The 20,551-nt window shown below is 44.1% G+C and overlaps 1 protein-coding gene across 6 annotated transcripts; it reads left to right on the forward strand.

Annotated features, from left to right (window-relative positions):
• The first annotated feature begins 693 nt into the window (after positions 1 to 693).
• On the forward strand, positions 694 to 20,547 carry MRNIP (MRN complex interacting protein). Of its 6 annotated transcripts, none has more exons than XM_053219353.1 (8): positions 767 to 848; positions 3,277 to 3,336; positions 3,632 to 3,759; positions 8,809 to 8,897; positions 10,739 to 12,460; positions 13,647 to 13,792; positions 14,479 to 14,566; positions 19,637 to 20,547. In XM_053219353.1, the coding sequence occupies exons 5-8, from the start codon at positions 12,365 to 12,367 to the stop codon at positions 20,120 to 20,122; spliced, it is 816 nt and encodes a 271-aa protein (XP_053075328.1). In that variant the 5' UTR covers positions 767 to 848; positions 3,277 to 3,336; positions 3,632 to 3,759; positions 8,809 to 8,897; positions 10,739 to 12,364; the 3' UTR covers positions 20,123 to 20,547. The 6 variants fall into 6 exon arrangements, with proteins under 6 accessions (XP_014921890.2, XP_053075328.1, XP_014921896.1 ...); XM_015066410.3 differs by having other exon boundaries at positions 12,385 to 12,460; XM_053219350.1 differs by having other exon boundaries at positions 3,632 to 3,724.
• The last annotated feature ends 4 nt before the right edge of the window (positions 20,548 to 20,551 follow it).

Below are 20,551 nucleotides of genomic sequence, written 5' to 3' on the forward strand. Positions count from 1 at the left end.
GAACACTAATGATAAATAATAAATCTGGGTGAGTCAGTTATTTTCTTAGTGTAGAGGTAACTGCCAGATCGTTTTCCATAAGTTTTTTTTATTTTACTCTTCTACCAGAATCCTGTTTTTCTCACTACATCCTTGTCAAGACTGGGTGTTATAATTTTAATAAGATGTTATCGACATGTGGAACGTCTTGACGGGCTGGCGTTAGGGTCCCAGCGCGGTTGGGACAGAAGGGTTGCGTCACTCGGCCCTTCTCCTCCACCTTCCAAAGCGGATCACAGCGGGGCTTTCTTGGGAGCTGCAGGAGGGTCTGGTTTCGTTTACAGCTGCCTCTCCTCTCTCCCTCTCCCGTAAGCGTGGGGCTGGTGAACTGCGTGTTTTCGCGGTCCTCGGGGCTCAGGCTCAAAGGTTACCTGGCTGCCTCTGCCCAGAAGACCCGCAAACCCCAACCACGAGTCCCAGGGGTTGGGCCGGGGCGGAACTCCCATTCCCAGTCTGCGACTAGAAGCAGCAGAGGGAATGGTGAGGGCAATGGCCAGACCCCGAGCAGCGGCTGGAGGACTTGCCCTTGCAACTTCAATCTTCCCAGCGAGCCCAGCAGGCTAGAGAGGCCCGAAAGCCTGGTGAGGGCGGAGCTGGGGCCGACCGAAGCGCAAAGCGCATGCGCACGTGAGGCGAGACGAAGCGGTTGGGGGAGGCGTCTAGTGGACCCTGAACGCGTGCGGGGGACGTAGTTCGGGCGGGCAGGAGAACGGGGCGCATGCGCAGCGGCGAGGGTAACCGCAATGGCGGCGCCTCAGCGGTTTTGTGTGCTGCGGTGCTATAGCTGCCGCCTCTTCCAGTCGCACCAGGTGGGGTGGGCACCGGCCTCCCCCTCTGTTGGGCGTGGGGACGGCGTGCGGGACTTGGCGGGGCCGCGGGGTGCCCGGCCTCCTTCCCGTACCTTGCCCTCAGGCGCGGGCGCCATCTCCTGCAGTTGCTTGGGTCTCCCTGAGGCCGGACACGTGATGATGACTGGCCTTGAGGACTGGGTTTTGATATCTCTTCATAACGTGGTTGTGAGCTTTGTTTTTTTAGTTTTTGTCATGGCTGTTGTAAAGGATTTACGAATCCAGGGGCAGTGGTTTCTGCCGAGGCGGCCTCGTAATTTACAGATAGTTGGGAAAGAGAGGTTGAGGATAGCCTCTTTTATGTAGAGCCTAGCTCCCAAAGTGGCTTCTTTCTTAATTTGAATACATGGGAGATGACAGTTTTTAAAACTGACACATGAACGGGCGTCCCCTGCTGCCACTGCTTGGCTGTGGCAGTGTCTCCATCCGCATGTTAAGGGACTCGCCGCCTTTCCCATAGTGTAAACAACTCGCGCATGAATATTTTAAACAGGATAATCGATACTTCTAAAACGTACTGCTTCCCAAACTTTCAAGATGCAATTTAGTGGATGTCATTTAACTTTTTTTTTCCTGGATAGCATTTGATCTTCCTGCTTGATGTCACCTAACACTGCTGTCAAGCAGGCGTATCTGCTTCTGATAGTCCTCTCTTACCCCTCGTTGTCTGCTAATCTGTGCCCTGAAAAAGGATAACCTCAAACTTCTTCAAAATGTATGTTTAAAAGTCCGATGCTGAGTATGTAGTTGTAAGCTCGCTGGGACTGTAAGGGCTGTTTGGGGACTCAGGAATTGTTTTTACTTACTTCATTTTTTTGGACAGTGTTTTAGGAATTGATATTAAATAGAAATTTCCATTTTTTAAATTATTACACATATATAATGTACACACTCTCATGGTCGTTTTCAACGATGAAAAGTGATTTGAAACTAAAGGGGGGAAAGAGTTAACAGTTTAATTGCAGGTATGACAATTTCACACATCCCCTTTAATTTCAGACAACCTCTGGATTAGGTATTTTACCATTATTATTTTACAGAGATGAGAATACAGCAATCCAGAGAAACCAAGTGGTCTAATAAATGGCAGATGCAGAGCTATCTGCAGAGATCCTGTTAAACCATACTGTCTCTCTCCAGATCCCCCAGAGCTAGCCAGTTACCATGTGTCCTTCCAGACCTTTTTTTTTTTTAAGTGCATTTCTTACGTGCAGATGTACCCATAGAAAACATTCTTATGGTGTTTGAGGTTCAATACTGGAGAATTAAATGAATTGTAGGACATGCCCACATAAATTTGTACATATGGCTTGTCCTCCTTAGAATCCTTTTGGGTACTTCAAAAAAACCCAATGATTTTTGTGTTAGGATCATACATCTATTAATTTTGATAAATCAACCCAGGCATGTTTTTTTTTAATTTTTTTTTAATGTTTATTTATTTTTGAGACAGAGACAAAGCATGAACTGGGGAGGGTCAGAGAGAGAAGGAGACACAGTATGAAGCAGGTTCCAGGCTCAGCTGTCAGCACAGCCGGACATGGGGCTCAAAACTCACAGACCGTGAGATCATGACCTGAGCGGAAGTTGGAGGCTTAATCGACTGAGCCACCCAGGCACCCCCAGGCATGTTTTTTATGTTAAGCACACTACTACGTTCCATTTTTTCAAACAACTTTGGTGCCTTTTGATAATATTTTCTTTGTTGTTGTTATAAATGGACTGTTCCGTTACCTTTTCTAACTAGATAATTGCTTATATAAAGACTCTATTAACTTTTGAAGCTATATTAACTTTGTATTCATCCCCACCATCTTAGATTGTTTTTAGTGGTTTTTCATTTGGTTTTGAGTTTTCAGGTAAAAAAAAAAATCAAATCTATACATAATGATAATGTTTTCCTCATTTCCAGTTTTCGTACCTCTTATTTTTCTTTTCCAATTCCATTTGTAGAAAATAACAATGGTAAATAGTAGTGGGGATTCTTGGCTTGTTCTTGACTTTCATGGGAGAGCTGGTAGTGATTCTACAGTTTTAGAGTTGAATGTAAGGTATTTTATCCTGTTAAGAGAGACCCCATCTAGTTAGATTTATCAAGAATTGGAATTAAATGTTGTGGAATTATTTTTGAGAACCACAGGTAATAGAGATCTAACTAGACTGTTTGATATGGATAGCCAGTTTTCCCAGCACCACTTATTAAATAGTCTGTTTTTTCCTCACTCCTAAAATGCCACCTTTACAATATACTAGCTTTTTATACATATATGTTGTTGGTTTGTTTTTACACTTTTACTCTTTTCCACTGGCCTTTTTATATCATTATTTTTGATTCAGTTCCACCTGTTTTAAATAATTATCTAAGCCAAATTTCTGAAATTCATTGTAGGAAAAGAAGAGTCTCAAGTGGACATGCAAAGCTTGTGGAGAGAAGCAGTCATTTTTGCGGGTGAGTCCTGAGAAACGGTATCTAATACCCAGGCCAGAAAGCCGGTGGGCCCAGCCCTGCAGTAGTGTGTTTCTCATGGGGTCCCAGCATCCCAGTATTGGGACCAAGTTCACTAGATGCAGAGCCTCTGCTCCCTAAATTCCTGTTCCTTCAGGAAGTGAAATGGATGGAGCAGTGCATGGAAAGTTACCTTCATTTGTTTATTTGGTCAGCAAGTATTTATTGAGTACTTTCTGCCTGCAGGCACAGGAGAAACAAGGGAAGGCAAAAAGCTTTGTCCTTCTTGCCCTCACAGATCTGCTCATGTGGAAGAGGAAGAGAAACCGATGCACACACACTGGCCATTTGAAACTAGATTGAGCACAATGCAGGGAAAATGCAGGAGCCTGTAAGAAGATGACCAGGCAGTCAGACCCACAACCGGTCGGGTGCATGTTGGTGCATGCAGGGTGTGGGCATGGGTGGGCTCAGGAAGGGGAGGCCATCAGGAGACCAAAACAGAGAGAATGAAAGCTCGGAGTAAAAGCTTATTTAGGCCATTGCCGTTCTCTTCAAGTGGATACCTATTTCTCCACCTCATCCTTTTTTGCTTTTTTTAATGTGTATGTTTGAGGGAGGAAGCACACATGAGAGAGAGCAAGAGCATGAGCACAAGCAAGGGAGGGGCAGAGAGAGAATCCCAAGAAGGCTTCATACAGTCAGTGTAGAGCCCGACACAGGGCTCAGTCTCAACTGTGAGATCATGACCTGAGCAGAAATCAAGAATCGGATGCTTAACCAACTGAACCACCCAGGTACCCCTCCATCTCATCTCTTTGATACCACACAGTGTCCTGCACCTTTTGCCTCTTTGAGCCCCTGTATACCTTCTCTGGCCCTTGATGCCACCTCTCCACCCTCAGCTCCTTGTTCTCCTTCAGCCATAAGGCCTTTTCTTTATGACCTTGAAACAATCCAGACATGCTGCACTCTTAAGGCCTTTGTGCTCATTGTTGGAACTTTGCCTAGCTCTTCTCACTATCCTGATCAGATATTATATTCAAGTGTGTTTATGTGAGTATTGTTTATCTCCTGGAAGTTCCCTGAGAGCAGAAGCTTTGCCTGTTTTATACTGATACACCTTCTGCACGTAGCACAGTACCTGGCACAGAGTAAGTGGTCGCTCGATAAATACTTGTTGAGTTGGTAAGTGTCCAATCCCATGTTGTTTGGCATTTAGGTTGATCTTCATCTTCATTGGTAAGAACGATGCTTCAGTGAAGCTTCTTACAAAGAACCTCCTCCTTCACTAGACTAATTACTTCCTTAGGACAAATTCCTAGAAGTTTAAATTGCAGTTTCAAAGGATATCTTTTGACCAAGGCTGTTTTAGTTACAAATAATAGAATATTTCAGAATGGCCTCAGCAAAATAGAAAAAAAATGTCCTGGCAAAATAATGGGGTATTATGGGGAATTCAGGGGAGGGGTTTCACCCCTGACCCCTTGAAGAACCAGCCCCAAGAATTGAAAAGCTGCCAGCAATGTAGGCATCTTTTCCTCCCCTTCTCCCCATACCTGATTGTCCCCACATCCTCCTTCCCCTCTCCCTGCCTCCTCTCCTTCCCTTACTATCTCCCCAGATAGTTCACAGTAACACACTCCACCCACAGACCATGGACTCTCACTTCAAGCCAACTAGAATAGCTGAGTCCTAATTAATAAACTGGCAGAAGTGATATGATTGGCCCATTTGACCCAGATGTCCACTTTTGGTCCAGCCAGCTGGGATGGTAGAAGTGGGGCTGATCAGGTCATTGGTTAGCAGTACAGCTGCTGAGGCGCACTCCAAGATTGAGTCTCAGAAGGCAAGGGGCTGGCTCATGAGCTAGTGACTGCTGCTTGTTTTTGATGTCAGCACATACTTCTAAGTTCTCCTTGAGGAGGCTCTACCTTCTTCCCAGCACCTCAGTGCATGTGCAGTGGTATATGGCTTATGGTAGACTAGGCCACTGTGACAGGACAACAAAATTGTGGTGGCCTAACACAGTAGAAGTTGTTTCTCTCGATGGGGTGCCTGGCTGGCTTAGTCAAAAGAGTGTGCAACTCTTGAACTCAGGGTCATGAATTCGAGCCCCATGTTGTATGTAGAGATTACGGAAAATAAATAAACTTTAAAAAAAGAAGAAGTTATTTCTCTTGTTCTTGTAACAGTCCTGAGAGGAATTGAGATCAGCAGGGCAGCCGTCCTTGGTGAGGTCATGCAGGGACCCAGGCTCCTTCTATCTTGAGGTTCTGTCACTCCCAGAGGCCTGTCTCCTGCTGCCTGGAGCCACTGAAGGGCAAGAGCACGAAGGAGCTACACAGGAGGCTTTGAGGGGCCAGGCCCGGAAGTGGCTCACATCCCACTAGAAAGAACCTAGTCTCAAGGCCACACCTGACTGCAAGGAAGACTAGAAAGTGTAGCCCAGTCTGTGGCCAGATAGGAGGAGAATTAATTTCAGTATTCAGCCAGTGGTCCCTGCCATGCTGGCGAGCGTCCTCCCTGCCACTTAACATCTTTTAAAGCTTTGCCATTCCATTCTGCAGTTCCTCTCTCATTCTTGCTTGAACTTGCCCCAGCTGGGCTTTTATTCCCCACAGTCCAGTAAAATTGCTCATGTCAAAGTCATCAGGGATCTCCATTTGCTAAAAACAGTTGTGAGTTCTCACTCCTCTGGTGACTTGACCTATTGGTAGTGTCTGTCACAGTTTGTCACTGAAACATTGTCTTCACCTGGACTTCCAGTCATCCCACTCCTGTCTTTCCCGCTGTCTTTCTGGCTGTGTTTCTGTCCTCTTTGCTAGTTTTTTTCTAATCTCCCCAACTTCTAAATGTGAGAATGCTGTGGTGCTCAGTTTGTTGGCCTCTTCTCTAGTGGCACTCCTTTGGTGGTCTGAGATGAGATCACCTGACAGTTCTGGAATGTCTATCTCAAGCCCCAGGCCTGCCCCTGCACCATCCATTCAGCTCTCTAATAGGTGTCCCAAACCCACCTTTCCAAACAGAAGGCCTCACCTTACCCCACCCACCTGCTCTCCCACAGTCCACCCTGTCTCTTACGGGCTAAGTCCCTTGTTAGTTGTTTTGGGCTAAAAACGTGGAAGTCCTCTCTGACTCCTTTTTTTTTTTTTTTTTTTCCTTAAACACTCTTCATCCAGTCCATCAATAGATTTTGTCAGCTCTACTTTCAGGATGTACTCAGAATGACCATTTGTTACTACAGTGGTCTGAGCCACATCAGTGTTTGCAGCAACCTCCTGCTAGCCCACCTGTGTCTGCCATACAGTCTGCCCTCAGCACCATACCTGAAGGTCCTGCTAAAACATGTGCTAGGCGAGGTCACTCACCCCAGCCTTCCAAGTTAGAGCAAAACCCATGGTCCTACAGGCAGGGCCAAGTGTGCCTGGTACAAAACGAAATTGTGGGGCCCCTTGTTCAAAAGCAAAAAAAAAAGCTGTTAAAAATACTAAAATATTAAGCTTTTCCTTTCCGTCCTGGTCTCTCTTGATTTTTTTAATGTCTTTTATTTACTGTTGAATGTCTTCCTAAGTAAAGAAAAACTAACATTTTAAAATTATTTTATTATTATTATTTTATTTTTTTTATTTTTATGCAGCATCAGTTTAAAATGCAAAGAGCGTTTAGTCTAGGGGTACCTGGATGGCTCAATTGGTTTAAGCATCTGACCCTTGATCTCAGCTCACATCTTGATCTCAGGGTCTCATGAGTTCAGGCCCCACAGTGGGCTCCGTGCTGGTCATGAAGCGTACTTAAAAAAAATAATAAGTGTTTATATGTGGAATAATATAAGAACATTTACTATATATATGCAGAATCCTCAGAATTGCCCAATTTGTATTTTGGAGCTCATTCATGCCTATGTATGTCATTCTTACCAGAACAGTGGACATGCTGCACAAAACTAACTCTGCTCTTTATACTCATTGATACATTCTCCCCACACTCTCCCCCATCAGCTCACTGATTGGCATAAGGAAGGACTGAGAGGGAAAGGAACAAGGGTCTCCCTGCCTTGCCCTTTCCTTCCGTGTCATGATTTTCAGCATAAGTGATCAGCTGTTCCAGGCAAGTAACAGGAATAAAAAGATATGATAGGGTTCTTTGATTATTCATGTATTTTTAAAACATCCTTGCCTTCCTTCTGAATCTGAAGCAAGTTCTTGTTCCAGTGGAAAGCCTGGCCTCTCAGGCAGTGGGTGCTCCCCACATACTCAGGCATAGACAGCAAACACTGAGCGTCTACACTCGGAGTCTCAGTGAACACTCCCACGTATTGTGAGTCCACTTTAATTCTGTGCTCCTGGGTCATTGAGCATGCTGTATGCAAATGGTGTGGCAAGGAACAATGGACTTGTGTAGTGTGTATATCTCCTCTGCTTATGGACGTGCTCCATTATCTTATCACACGTATTCAAAGATAAGGCTATTGAGCATTGGTGGTATAGTGGTGAGTATAGCTGCCTTCCAAAGATAAGGTTATTAACATTTTCAAATAAAAAAATTTTTTTAATGTTTTCAAGATGCCAGCCGCAGAACAGGTCTCGTTCCCATGAGGCTGACTTTGCCTGTAGTAGGGAATAATACACTCAGACCTCATCTCCTACCATTTTCCCCCGGACCACTCAGCTCTAGCCTTGTGCCCTCCTTACTGTTCCTTCACAGGCTTAGGGTCTTTGCCCTCAAGTGTATTTCATTGCTTCTGAATGCTTTCCCCCAGCTATCTATGTGGCTTATTCCTCATATCTTCCTATTTTGTGCCCAAATGTCACCTTAGTTATCTACTCCCTGAATGCCCTGTATAAAATAGTCTACTCTTTCCCCCACACTGCCCCATCCCCTTTCATCACCTTATTTTCCTTGGTGGTACTTCTCGTCATCTGATGACCACATAGTTGACTTATGCAGTCTCCTCACACTAGAATGTATGCTCCGTGATGACTGATTTTTGTCCACTTCTGTACTGTATTGTCCTTAACTACTCCAGGGGACTGGCACATAATAGGTGTTTAGTAAATATTGTTAAACAAATGAGTGACTGCTAAGTGAAAAAAAAGTATTTCATCTTATTTTATGGTCCTTAGATTATCAGTGAAGTAGCATATTTTATGTTTACTGGTGGTTTGCGTTACATATCTTCAATTTCTTATTCATGTTTATTAACCATTTTGTGTGGGGCCTGGGGCTGAGTTAGTCTTTGATGTGTAGAGTTCCAAGTGCTAGAAGGACAGTCAGACCAGAACTGTTAGTTCCTGAGACTGTTAGTTTGCAAATCAATTATTCCAGAAAAAGTGGTCAGTCATTAGAATTTCTGCATGGTACATTTGGGCCTTATAAAGTACAGCTTTCTTCTCCCTGAGGAACATCACTAATGGATCTGTTTCTCCGCATCCTATCAGCACTTTTTAAACTTAATATTTTTTTGTTTTTCAGACTTACGGCGAGGGTTCCGGTGCTGACTGTAGACGCCATGTCCAAAAATTAAATCTGTTGCAGGGACAGATTTCAGAGATGTCACTCAGGTACAGTTGTTTGAAAAGGGGACAGTTATCTTGTCCTGTGTTCATCTTGAGTGATTAGTGGAAGTTTTATATGGAGAAAGCTTTTTCTATATGGTGATTAGTTATCCTAACACTCTTCCAACTGAAAATAACTAAAATATGTCAGCTATGATATTTTAAGTACACTGATGAGATGATGGAAGTAAATGAAATATCAGAAGTCAAAAATGAAGCAAAAGCCAAAATTCAGAGAGTAAGTACCTGGGCTGTTGAGGCAATTGAAGCCTAGTGTTCTGGAACTTTCATTTAGGTGATTGGGAGGGGTGCAAGAGACAAAGACAAGGCCTGTTCAGCATGGGAAGGTCAGTAGGAGACCACAACATAAAGCCGAGTCCCCGGGGCGCCTGGGTGGCTCAGTCAGTTAAGCATCCGACTCTTGATTTGGGCTCAGGTTATGATCTCCTGGTTCATGGGATTGAGCCCCACATCAAATTCTGTGTTGACAGTGTGAAACCTGTTAGGGATTCTCTCTCTCCCTCACTTTCTCTGCCCCTCCCCCGCTTGTACATTCTCTCTCTCAAAATAAATAAATAAATTTTTTTTAAAAAAAAGCTGAGTCCCCAAAAGACTACACCCTCCATGAATTAATTGAACTAGAAATGCACCCTCTTTGCAGCCTGCCTGTGTTGACCTTGGTGCTGGCCAAAGAGAGGAAATCTCTCTCCAGGGTATAATAAACACAAGAAATCTATCACATGGCTTTTCAGTCTTCTACATGCACTGTGTGAAAAGCCTCAAGCGGAGAATTTATTTTTGAATTGTCCAAGGAAGCAGAGGTAAATATAGCTCCTCTGGAGCATACATCTTCAGCCTAGACCTGAATGTTTAATATAGTTAATGAAATAAAAGGGAAGGTTGATAATGTAAGAAGCAAGGGACTTCAAGGCACCTGGCTGGTTCAGTTGGTGGTAGAGCATGTGACTCTTGACCTCGGGGTCATGAATTGGAGCCCCACGTTGGAGATTACAAAAAAAAAAGGCAAATGACTTTAGAAAATGACCAAGTACATTTGAAAAAGAACCAGAAAGAGTTTGTAGAAATTAAAAGTATAATCATTGAAATTAAAAATTCAGTGGACAGATTGAGCATTAAATGTAGCTGAAGAGAGAATCAGTGAAATGGAAGATAAATCTGAAGAAAGTATTCACAGTGCAACACAGAAAGATAAAAAGGTGGAAAATGTGAGTTGAGAAACATGGAAACTAAGGGAAGAGTTTGGCAAGAGGGAGTTAAGAAAGCAGGGTAAAGGCAATATTTGAAGAGAAAAGACTAGAGCATTTTCTAGAATCAAAGGCTTATATTCTTAGATTTAGGAAACAATAAATCTCAAACTGGAACAAGTCATTATTTTATTTGCAAACACCATGATTATGTATGTAGGAAATCCTGATGAAACTACACAAATGCTACTAGAGCTAATATTTTAGCAAGATCACAAGGGTACAAAGTCAACGTACAAAATTAAATTATTTCTATATAAATGCTATGAACAATTGGAAAATGATTTTTTAAATCAAATACCATTTAGAACAGCATCAAAAATTAGATACTTAGGGATAAATATAACAAAAATGTGTCAGATCTGTTCAGTATAAACCATAAAACATTGCTAAGGAAATTAAAAGGTCTAAGTTAATGAAGAGTTCATGTTCATGGATTGGAAAATTCAATATCATGAAGATTTCAGTTTATCCTAAATTGGTTGGTAGAGACCACCTAATCCAAATCAAAATTCCAGTGAGGTTTTTTGTTTGTTTGTTTGTTTGGTAAAAATTGGCAAACTAATCCTAAAATTTATATAGAAATGCAAGTACCTAGAATTACCAAAACAATTCTGATAAGAACAAAGCCGGAGAATTTCTACTGCCTAATTTCAAGGTCTACTATGATGCTGCAGTGACTGAGTGCAATATCTGTATGTGGACATACAGAGGTTAATGGATAAACACACTGAGGTATGTTCATGCAGTGGCATGCTACAACAGAAACAACATGGGCAAATCTCAAAAACATTGCTAAGTGAGAGAAGCCGACACAAAAGACTACCTGCTGAATGGATCAGTGTGGTTTTCTAGGGGAGAGAATTGCCTGCCAAGACAGGTATGAGAACTTTTGGGGGTGATGAGAATTTTCCATATCTTGTCCATTATATCTCAATGAAAAATGTTTTTGCTGTATCTTGATTGGGGTGATAGTTTCAAAGATCTAATTTATCAAAGCTCATCTATACACTTGAGTTTTAGTGTATGTTATACCTCAAGTTAATTTTTAAGGTTAAAAAAAATTAAATGACCCTTAGATGATGACAACAACATAATGAAATTAGGGAACATGGAAGACATAGGGGAGAGCTGAAGAGTAGGTGGAGAGAAGAGAGATCTCCTACAAAGGAACATCAGACACCCAACTTGTCAGTGGTAACGTCAGAAACAAGAACACAGACTGGTATCCTCAGACTGTTGAGAGATGTCCTTTATTGATGGAGTTGAGTTCCTGAATCAGAAAGGTGAGCAGACTTCTAGCCAGTGGCTGCTAGGCCACTGCTCTGGTGAACACTGGATTATCAGCCATGTGGCAGGGTAGGTGTTTCACATGCATGATCTAATTTCCTCATCATAATCACCCTGTGAGGATTATTGGCTTCTGCGTACAGATGAAGAGAATCAAGTACAGACGCCCACATTTGGCAGAGTTGGCAGTTCGCATAGCTCACCAGGGAGAGTGCCCTCCTGATTGTGTGATGTAACCACCCTGTGTGATGTGGGTGGGGCTGGCCTTGTGCTAACCTCCAGCCCTTGTATGGTAAGTATTTACCCGCCCCTCAGTCCCATTAGAGACCACAGAGGCTCTGGCTCCCCACTCTTCTTTATGTGGTGGAAGAGCCCTGATCCTCTTCCCTGTGCTGTTCCCTCCCTGTGACACACACAGTGCCTCTCCTGTCTTGTAAGGGTTGAGGTATGACTAGAAAGACTTATATAACCCTATGCAGTAGAGACCTCTCCATTGCTGATGGGAGGGACTCTGTGCTACAGGAGTTCAGCTGACATTACTCTCCGTGTTCCAGGCCCTCAGCCAGGCATGTGCACACACTTTGTCACGTTTGTCTTCACAGTCACCCATGCAGTATTGTCTTTTGTGGATGAGGGAAGCGGGGTAAAATGATGAACCCAAAGGCACACTGTGACAATGACCGCCAGTCATTGGCAAAGCCAGGATGCAAACTCTGGTCTCTCCAGCTTTAGAGTCTGCCCTGTGTCACCTTTCCTGTTGTTGGTGCCTCTGCCCAGGCCTCCTGAACTAGATCAGAACAACAGAAATAAGATCCTAAGATCCCCTAGAACAGCCTTTGATGGCTGTTGTCAAGTATTTATGTCCTGCTGTTCTCCTCTCCTTGCCCTTCGTCTTCCTGGTCATTTTACTAAGGACACATGTACAATCTTTCATTAAGGTCTCTGGAAGAACCTGTAAATATTGACGAAGAGGACAATGCAGAGCCTCAGCAGGCTGAGCATGTGAGTTCACAGGTAAGCCAGCAGCTCTGTCTCTGTGTCACAGAGGGAGTTCCATTTATTCATCTGTTGATCTTTTGTTCAACAGTGCTATCAACAACAGGCACTTGGCTTAAAGCTACTGGAAACACAACAAAGAGTAAACCTATCCCTTTTGTACCAGTAATGTGTGTACCAGTAATTACGGTACTCTGAACGGGGCCTTGTCTTTGGCCGGGAGAACTCCTCTGAAATTAGCTTGAACTTTACCTCCCCGTGTTTCTCCCCTTGTCCCGCAGTGCTCTGGGCACACCTCTGACAGGGAAAAGGTGCTATTGTACAGTACCTGGCTTTCACATTTCCTTTCTCCAGACTGGGCCTCCCAGCAGGGCTCACATCCAGCTTTCTGTCCCAGTGCCTAGGAAAGTAGGTGCTCAGACAGTGTTGGCTGGGCAGTGTGTGTAAGAGCTTGAGTGAATGAGGAAGTGATGCCATTGGTACATCCAAGGTGCTGTGGGTACCCAGTGCTGTGTCCTGCTGGGGACAGGGTTAGTGGGAACAGCTGCCAGGGGCCCCCTGCCCACCTGAGGACAGAGCCTGCCTCCACTCACAGAATCACATTGGCAATGTCAGTTGCTTGGCAATGTCGCTCGCTTTTCCTGTTTTTATTATAAACAAGAGCCCTGCTCCTAAGTACATCACCTTAACCCAGAAGCTCTCACATACTTGGTTCTATACTTCCAATTCTGTCCACTTAGGGACTTAATTTTACATCATTGTTATTACAAGAAATGCTAGTTTGCACCCTGGAGTCTTCACTTATGTTGTTCTTGTGTCGCAGTAGAGTTTTCAGTGATGTCCAGTATTTACGGAATATAGTGGATGTAACCAGTGTTCGTTCCATGATGACCGGGCATGTAGATTATTTCCAGATTTTTGCTATGATACATATTTGCTGTGGTTCATATCACTTTGATGAGCATCTTTGTGCCTTTGTCTTCATTTGGAACCCCTAGGTCAGGGAACATGGACATTTATAAATTTCCTTGATGGGCTGTGCCCTGTATCTTTCCCCTGGCCTGTGCCAGTGTGCACAGTCCCCAGTGGTGCCTCAGGACACCCATCTCCCCATTACCTTCCAGCGAAATACCTTTCCTGGTGACAAGGGAGATGTGGGTCCTGAGAATAAACTTACTTCCCAATCCTGTAGGAAAAACCTCAGTCCTCAGAGAACCGCTGGCTGAAGTATCTGGAAGGAGACTCAGAAGAACAGGGGATGGAAGGAGGAGGAGTGTGTTTCAAGACACAGCCCTTGTCCAGGACGGAGAAGACGGACCCTCCCTTCAACACAGGCCTGCCTAGAAAAAGGTGCCAAGCTAGTCACTAATCCAGCCATCGCCCCATACCCACAGTGACTCACAGATGGCGGGGAGCGATGGGCAACCTCTAGCAGCCAGCAGCATGGGGGAAGTCTGAGTGGCGATGGCCAGCAGCTAGCTTCACCAGGCCCTCCTTGGCCTCGCCAGGTGCCAGATGCTGCCGCACAGAGGTGAGAGGTGCGGGGTGCCAGTATGAGCACCTTTTATGGTGCTCACTTAATTGTGACTGCACTGATCGCCAGAAGAATTGACAAAGTGAAGTGTGGCCAGAGTGGCTTACAGGCCTGGGAGCTTATAACCTACAGCAGGAAAGACCTGACCTCTTACAGGTGTCTTCTCCTGTAGGCATACTCTGTGTTTCTGCGATTCTTCTGAGACACTGCCTTATCTAGATCCACGGTGGCTCCCGTAGGGCGAGTGATTTATTGGAAGGTAGATTCCAATTCAAAATAAGAACTTTCTAGCAACTATGAGCTATGGAGCAGAAATGGACAGCCTTGCATGTTGTTGGGCAGTCTGTTATTGGCAGTGGAGGAGAAGCAGAGAAGCCACCTTGGAAGCTGTATGGGAGGACAATTACCTGTGCTAGAGGTCACACCTGGTGACCACCAAGTCAGGATCAGGACCCTGTGAGGTGATAGGACTAGATTCTTGACAGAACTTTATCTCCACCAGGAAATGGATCCAGAGCACAGACCGTCCTCCACACAGCCCTGATGTCTGGAACCCGAGTGACTCTGAGATTCCCTTGGAGCCTCAGAAGGTCAGTGAATGAGGACAGTGTTTCTCTTCTGGTCCTAGTAACTACTGAACACAGTATAGAATTTTTTTTTTTTTAAATGTTTATTCAATTTTGAGAGAGAGGGAGACACAATTCGAAGCAGGCTCCAGGGTTTGAGCTGTCAGCACAGAGCCCAACGAGGGGCTTGAACTCACAAACTGTGAGATCATGACCTGACCTGAAGTTGGATGCTTACCCTTGAGGTATCCAGGCGCCCGAACCACACATAGAATTTTTTAACACCCAGGTGTTTTGTCTGCTTTGACTTAAGCCAACTCCTTTCTCTGGCTTGTACCATTTCCCTGCCGTATTCAATCTCTCAGTGATGTGAGCTCCGAGTCAAAAGGACAGTTTGATCAACGAAGGTTAGCCACTAGGGCTTTTCTGAGTCAGGAATTTTCTCTTCCTTCTACATGCAGTGGAGGGTCTTTGTCAGACTAGGCAACATGGGATCTGCCCTGGATTTCTAAGGAATTGTTCCCATCCTCACCTTCAGTTACCCAAGTGTGTTCTTTTGCACTGAGACACTGTCTTCCCCTAGGTTCTGCTCTTGTTCGTTTTAATTATTGGAGTATAGTTGACATACAGTTATATTGATGTACAACATAGTGATTTAGCAGTTCAATACATGAATCAGTGCTCACCATGATAAATATAGTCATTGTCACCATACATTATTACAGTATGATATTTCCTATGCTGTTTTTCATCTCTATGACTTACTTATTTTATCACTGGAAGTTTGTATCTTTTCATCCCCTTCATTTATTTTGCCCATCTCCTCATCCCCTTCTGCTTGGGCGACCACCAGTTCTCTGTATTTATGAATTCGTTTTTATGGCTGAGTAATATTCCATTATATAGATATATACCACATCTTTACTCATCTATCATCAATGGGCACTTGGGCTGTTTCTATATCTTGGCTGTTATAAATAATGTTGCAGTAAACATAAGGGCGCATATATCTTTTTGAATTAGTGTTTTTGCTTTCTTTGGGTAAATACCCAGTAATGAAATTACTGGATCATATGGTATTTCTATTTTTAATTTTTTGAGGAAATTCCATATAGCTTTCCACTGTGGTTACACCAGTTCATATTCCCACCAACAGTGCACTAGGGTTCCCTTTTCTCCATGTCTTCCCCAATACTTGTTATTTCTTGTCTTTTTGATAATACCCATTCTGACAGGTGTGAGATAATATTTCATTGTGGTTTTGATTTGCATTTCCCTGATAATTAGCAATGTTGAGCATCTTTTCATGTGTCTGTTGGCCATCTGTATGTCTTCTTTGGAAAAGTGTCTATTTGGGCCCTTTGCCCATTTTTTAATTGGATTATTTGGGTTTTTGGTGTTGAGTTGTATTATAAGTTCTTTATATTTTAAGGATATTAACCCCTTTTCAGATATGTTATTTGCAAATATCGTCTTCCATTCAGTACACATTACCTTTTCATTTTGTTAATGGCTTTCTTCACTATGCAAAAGCTTTTTGTTTTTATGTGCTCCCAGTATTTTATTTTTGCTTTTGTTTCCCTTGCCTGAGGAATCATAGCCATAAATATGTTGCTAAGGCCATTGTTCAAGAGCTTATTGTATATATTGTCTTTTTAAGAGTTTTATGGTTTCAGATCTCACATTTAGGTCTTTAACCCCCCTTTTTTTTTTTTGAAAGTTTTTTTTTTTTTAAGTTTATTTATTTTGAGAGAGAGAGAGAGCTTGTGCATGAGTATGTGAGTGGGGCAGGGGCAAAGAGGGAAAGAGAGAATCCCAAGTAGGCCCCGTGCTGTCAGCACAGAGTCCGATGCGGGGCTCAAACTCATGAACCGTGAGATCGTGACTTGAGCCGAAATTAAGAGTTGGACACTTAACCGACTGAGCCACCCAGGTGTGCCTAGAAGATATTTAATCCATTTTGAGTTTATTTTTTTGTACAGTGTAAAAAAAATGGTCTAGTTTTCCCACCACCTTTCATTGAAGAGGCTGTCTTTTCCCCCACTGTACATTCTTCCCTTCTTTGTTCTTGATTAACTGACCATATAATCGTGGGTTTATTTCTGGATTTTCTATTCTGTTCCACTGATCTGTGTGTCCATTTTTTATGCCGATAAGTTTTGATTGCTATACCTTTGTAGTATATTTTGAAATCTGTGATTGTTACACCTCCAGCTTTGTTTTTCTTTCTCAAGTTTGCTTTTGCTACTCAGGGTCTTTTGGATTCCATACACATTTAAGGATTGTTTGTTCTAGTTCTGTGAAAAATGGTATTTTCATGTGGATTGCATTGAATTTCATAGATTGCATAGGGTAGTATGGGACAGTATTAATCCTTCTAATCCATGAGCGTGGTTTATCTTTCCATTTGTTTGTGTCATCTTCAGTTGCTTTCATCAGTGTCGTACAGTTTTCAGAATATAGGTCTTCTACCTCTTTGGTTAAATTTATTCCGAGGTATTTTATTCTTTTTGATACAGTCATAAATGGGGTTGTTTTCTTAATTTCTCTGTTATTAGCGTATAGAATTATCTTATTAGTGTATATTAGTGTATAGAATTTTTCTTTCTCTTTTGTTATTAATGTATACAAACACAAGAGATTTCTGCAACTTCACTGAATTCATTTATTCTGATAGTTCCTAGGTGGAGCCTTTAGAGTGTTCTATATGGAGTATCATGTCATCTGCAAATAGTGAGTTTTACTTCTTCCTTACCAGTTTGGATGCCTTTTATTTCTTTTTCTTGTCTGATTGCTATGGTAGGACTTCCAGTACTCTGCTGAATGAAAGTAGTGAACGTGGATATCCTTGTCTTGTTCCTGAGATCTTAGAGGAAAAGCTTTCACTTTTGCACCATTTAGTATGGTATTAACTGTGGGCTTGACATATATGGCCTTTATTATGTTGAAGTGTGTTTCCTCTAAACCCGTTTTATTGAGAGTTTTTATCATGAATGGATATTGTACCCTGTCAGATGCTTTTCCTGCATCTTATTGGGATGAACAATTGGTTGTTATCCTTCTCTTGTTGATACCATGTATCACATTAACTAATATGCGAACATTGAATCACCCTGGAATAAACCTGGAATAAATCCTACTTGATCATGGCAAATGATGATCCTTTTAACATATTGCTGAAATTGGCTTGCTAAGATTTTTTTGATTTTTGCATCTGTATTCATCAGGGATTTTGGTCCATAATTTTCTTTTCTTGCAGTGCCTTTGTCTGGTTTTGGTATCAGGGTAATGCTGATACAATGCTCATATAATGAATGTACAAGTTTTCTTTCCTCTTCTATTTTTTGGAATAGTGTGAACAGAATAGGTATTAACTCTTTAAATGTTTGCCAGAATTCAAGACTACCAGGGACGGCTGGGAGCAGAGCACACGGTGCTAGCACAGTGTGTGGAGACAGAACTGGCTCCCACACGCATCCCGTTATCCTGGCTGGGGGAGGGCAAGTGAAATGGTGCCTACTAGCACTTTTGTTCCAGAAGAGAGCTCCTACAGATCCCTGCCCCTCCAGCATATATCCTAAAATTAGTTAACTAAGATCTTCACATATATACTCAGGTGCTTTTCAAACTACTGTTTCTGTGCTGTGTTGGGCACAGTTATTTATCGTGTTGGCTCTTTACGGACAGGGACTTGGTTTCCTATCACCCTCCAGCTCTCTTAGTGTTAAGCTCCAGATTTACAAAGCCAGATGTTATATAGGGACTGGTCTTCCCAGTGCAGGTCCCTGAGGCCAGGGGTGCCTCGTGTGGGGTCTGACCCCTCCCATTTGTGGCCAGTCACTCCAAGTGTTTGGTCCTTGACTGCACTCATCTCTGCCCCTCCTACCCTTCCCAATATTATCTTGTTACAACTAGCTGTGCAAAGTCTGTCCTGCCATGCTTCACATCATTTTGAGTTAGTTAGGATACATGTAGTTGTTGCCCCCATATGTCTGTGGTACGAGGTAAGCTTAAAATCCTCCTACCCAGCCCCACCACCCTCCCCACACTTCTGCTCGTTCTTGGTGTTTTAAATCTTCCCAACCCCACTGCACTCAGACTTTGCTTTCTTCTGTCACCGGAGCCGCAGGCACTAAGGCAGAAGTCTCTGCTGGGCCTCGGTCACTGCATCCCCGCAACATAGGCCAAGGTCAGCCTGGCCAGCCTCACACAGTAGGGCAAAGGTCAAACTTTGACGTGGCCACTGACTAGCTGTGTGGCCCTGAATCTCCAAGTCCTAGAATAATGACAGTTATTGATCTGCTGGTCCCTCAAACATTTTAACTACATTGTCACGTGGAATGCCCACACAGGCATGTTTGGTTTTGCAGGTGAGGAACTAAGGCTGCACAATAACGTGGTCCCAGCAAGTCAGGGGCAGGGCCGATGGTGATCTTCAGCTGTTACAACCGACCACAAGCCTCTTCCACACTGCCCTCGGGTAGTGATGCAGGGTCCTGCCTGTTCCTACTCTCAGAGGCCTTTATAGGCCGTCAAACCCTGGTTCCAGTGCGCACTTGGCTCCTGAGGGAAGAGAGGCCAGGCCCCATGCTGTGCTCACCTCCTGGGGTCTTCTGTGCAGCCACTCCCCACCCCACCCCACCTCCACCGGCTTCAAACCTTCCCCCGCGGTTCCAGAGAGACCTTCCCATCTGTTTGACAGTGAGCAGACAGGACAGCTCTTCCCCCCTTTCTAGATGGTCTCATGGGCCTTTCCTGCTGACCCCTCCTTTCAGGCACCCTCTCACCTGACTCTTAAGTTTCCATGGGAATACTCTTTTCTGGAAAGCCTGGTCATAGAATTTGGCAGAGGATTTGAGGTGAGGGCATTTATTTGCCCTGCTTTGCCAAACCACAGAATGAAAGCAGGTCCCTAGCCTGCCAGCACAAGAACTAGCAAGTAGGCAGAACAGAGTGAAAAGTGGGAGAACCCTGAGGCAGAGGACACAGCAATGCAGGCACAGGGACCCTTGTCTCCCATCCCTGGGTCCTGCTGGGCCACTGGCACTTGTTCTGAATGGCGGACCTGATCATCTTCTCTCCTTTCCGTTGCAGGACCACACTGGCTTGATGGGGAAGGTCAAAGACAAAAGCAGTCACAAGGACCGGGGCACCAGGGAGCTTTTTGTTCCTCAGGGGGATCCTCCACAACCTGCCCACCATGTCAGGACCATGCCTTCCAAGTGGGAACGATTCCTTCAGCCGCCTGGAAACAGCCAATGTGTGGACATGGAGCCCCCAGTTCCTTTGAATAGAGACCCTAGGCCAGCCGAGGTGGCACTGACTGAGCAGGGGACCCTTAGGGCCCAGACCCCAAGGGAGAGGTACATCAGCAGGCCCCATGATGCACCCGAGCTTCTCTGGCTCACACACACGCTCACATCCGGCTCCCAGAGGCCCTGCGTAAAGACCACCAAACAGCCATGGGACACCAATCCTCTGGCAAAGGGTGGGTCCTTAGCCACAGGGGCACAAGAGCCCCCACTTGTGCAACTGTGTGACCTCTTTAAAACTGGGGAGGACTTTGAGGACCACTTGTGAACTGAAACTAGAATTTTAGTAACAGACATATTTGTTGTATGAGCAAATTAGACCTCTTGGCCACTGGAAAGGGGGCTCCCCAAGTAGCTTTTAAATGGTTCCCATAAATAGGGGTGCCTGGCTGGCTCAGTTGGAAGAGTGTGTGACTTTATCTCAGGATGAGTTCAAGTTTCACATTGGGTGTAGATTTTTTTTTTTTTTTTTTAAAGTTCCCATAAGTGATCCCCAGTCCTGTCAAGAAAGACACACTACAGGGCACTGGGTGGCTCAGATGGTTGAGCGTCTCCTCTGGCTCTTTAGTTCAAGCCCCACGTTGGGCTTTGTGCTGTCAGTGCGAAGCCTAGTTTGGCTCCTCTGCCCCCTCTCCTGTCCCTCCCCCTGCTCACACAGGTGTGGTCTTTCAAAAATAAAATGACAAACAACTATCAG

The sequence above is a fragment of the Acinonyx jubatus genome, chromosome A1 (assembly GCF_027475565.1).
Source record: "Acinonyx jubatus isolate Ajub_Pintada_27869175 chromosome A1, VMU_Ajub_asm_v1.0, whole genome shotgun sequence".
Taxonomy (NCBI): domain Eukaryota; kingdom Metazoa; phylum Chordata; class Mammalia; order Carnivora; family Felidae; genus Acinonyx; species Acinonyx jubatus.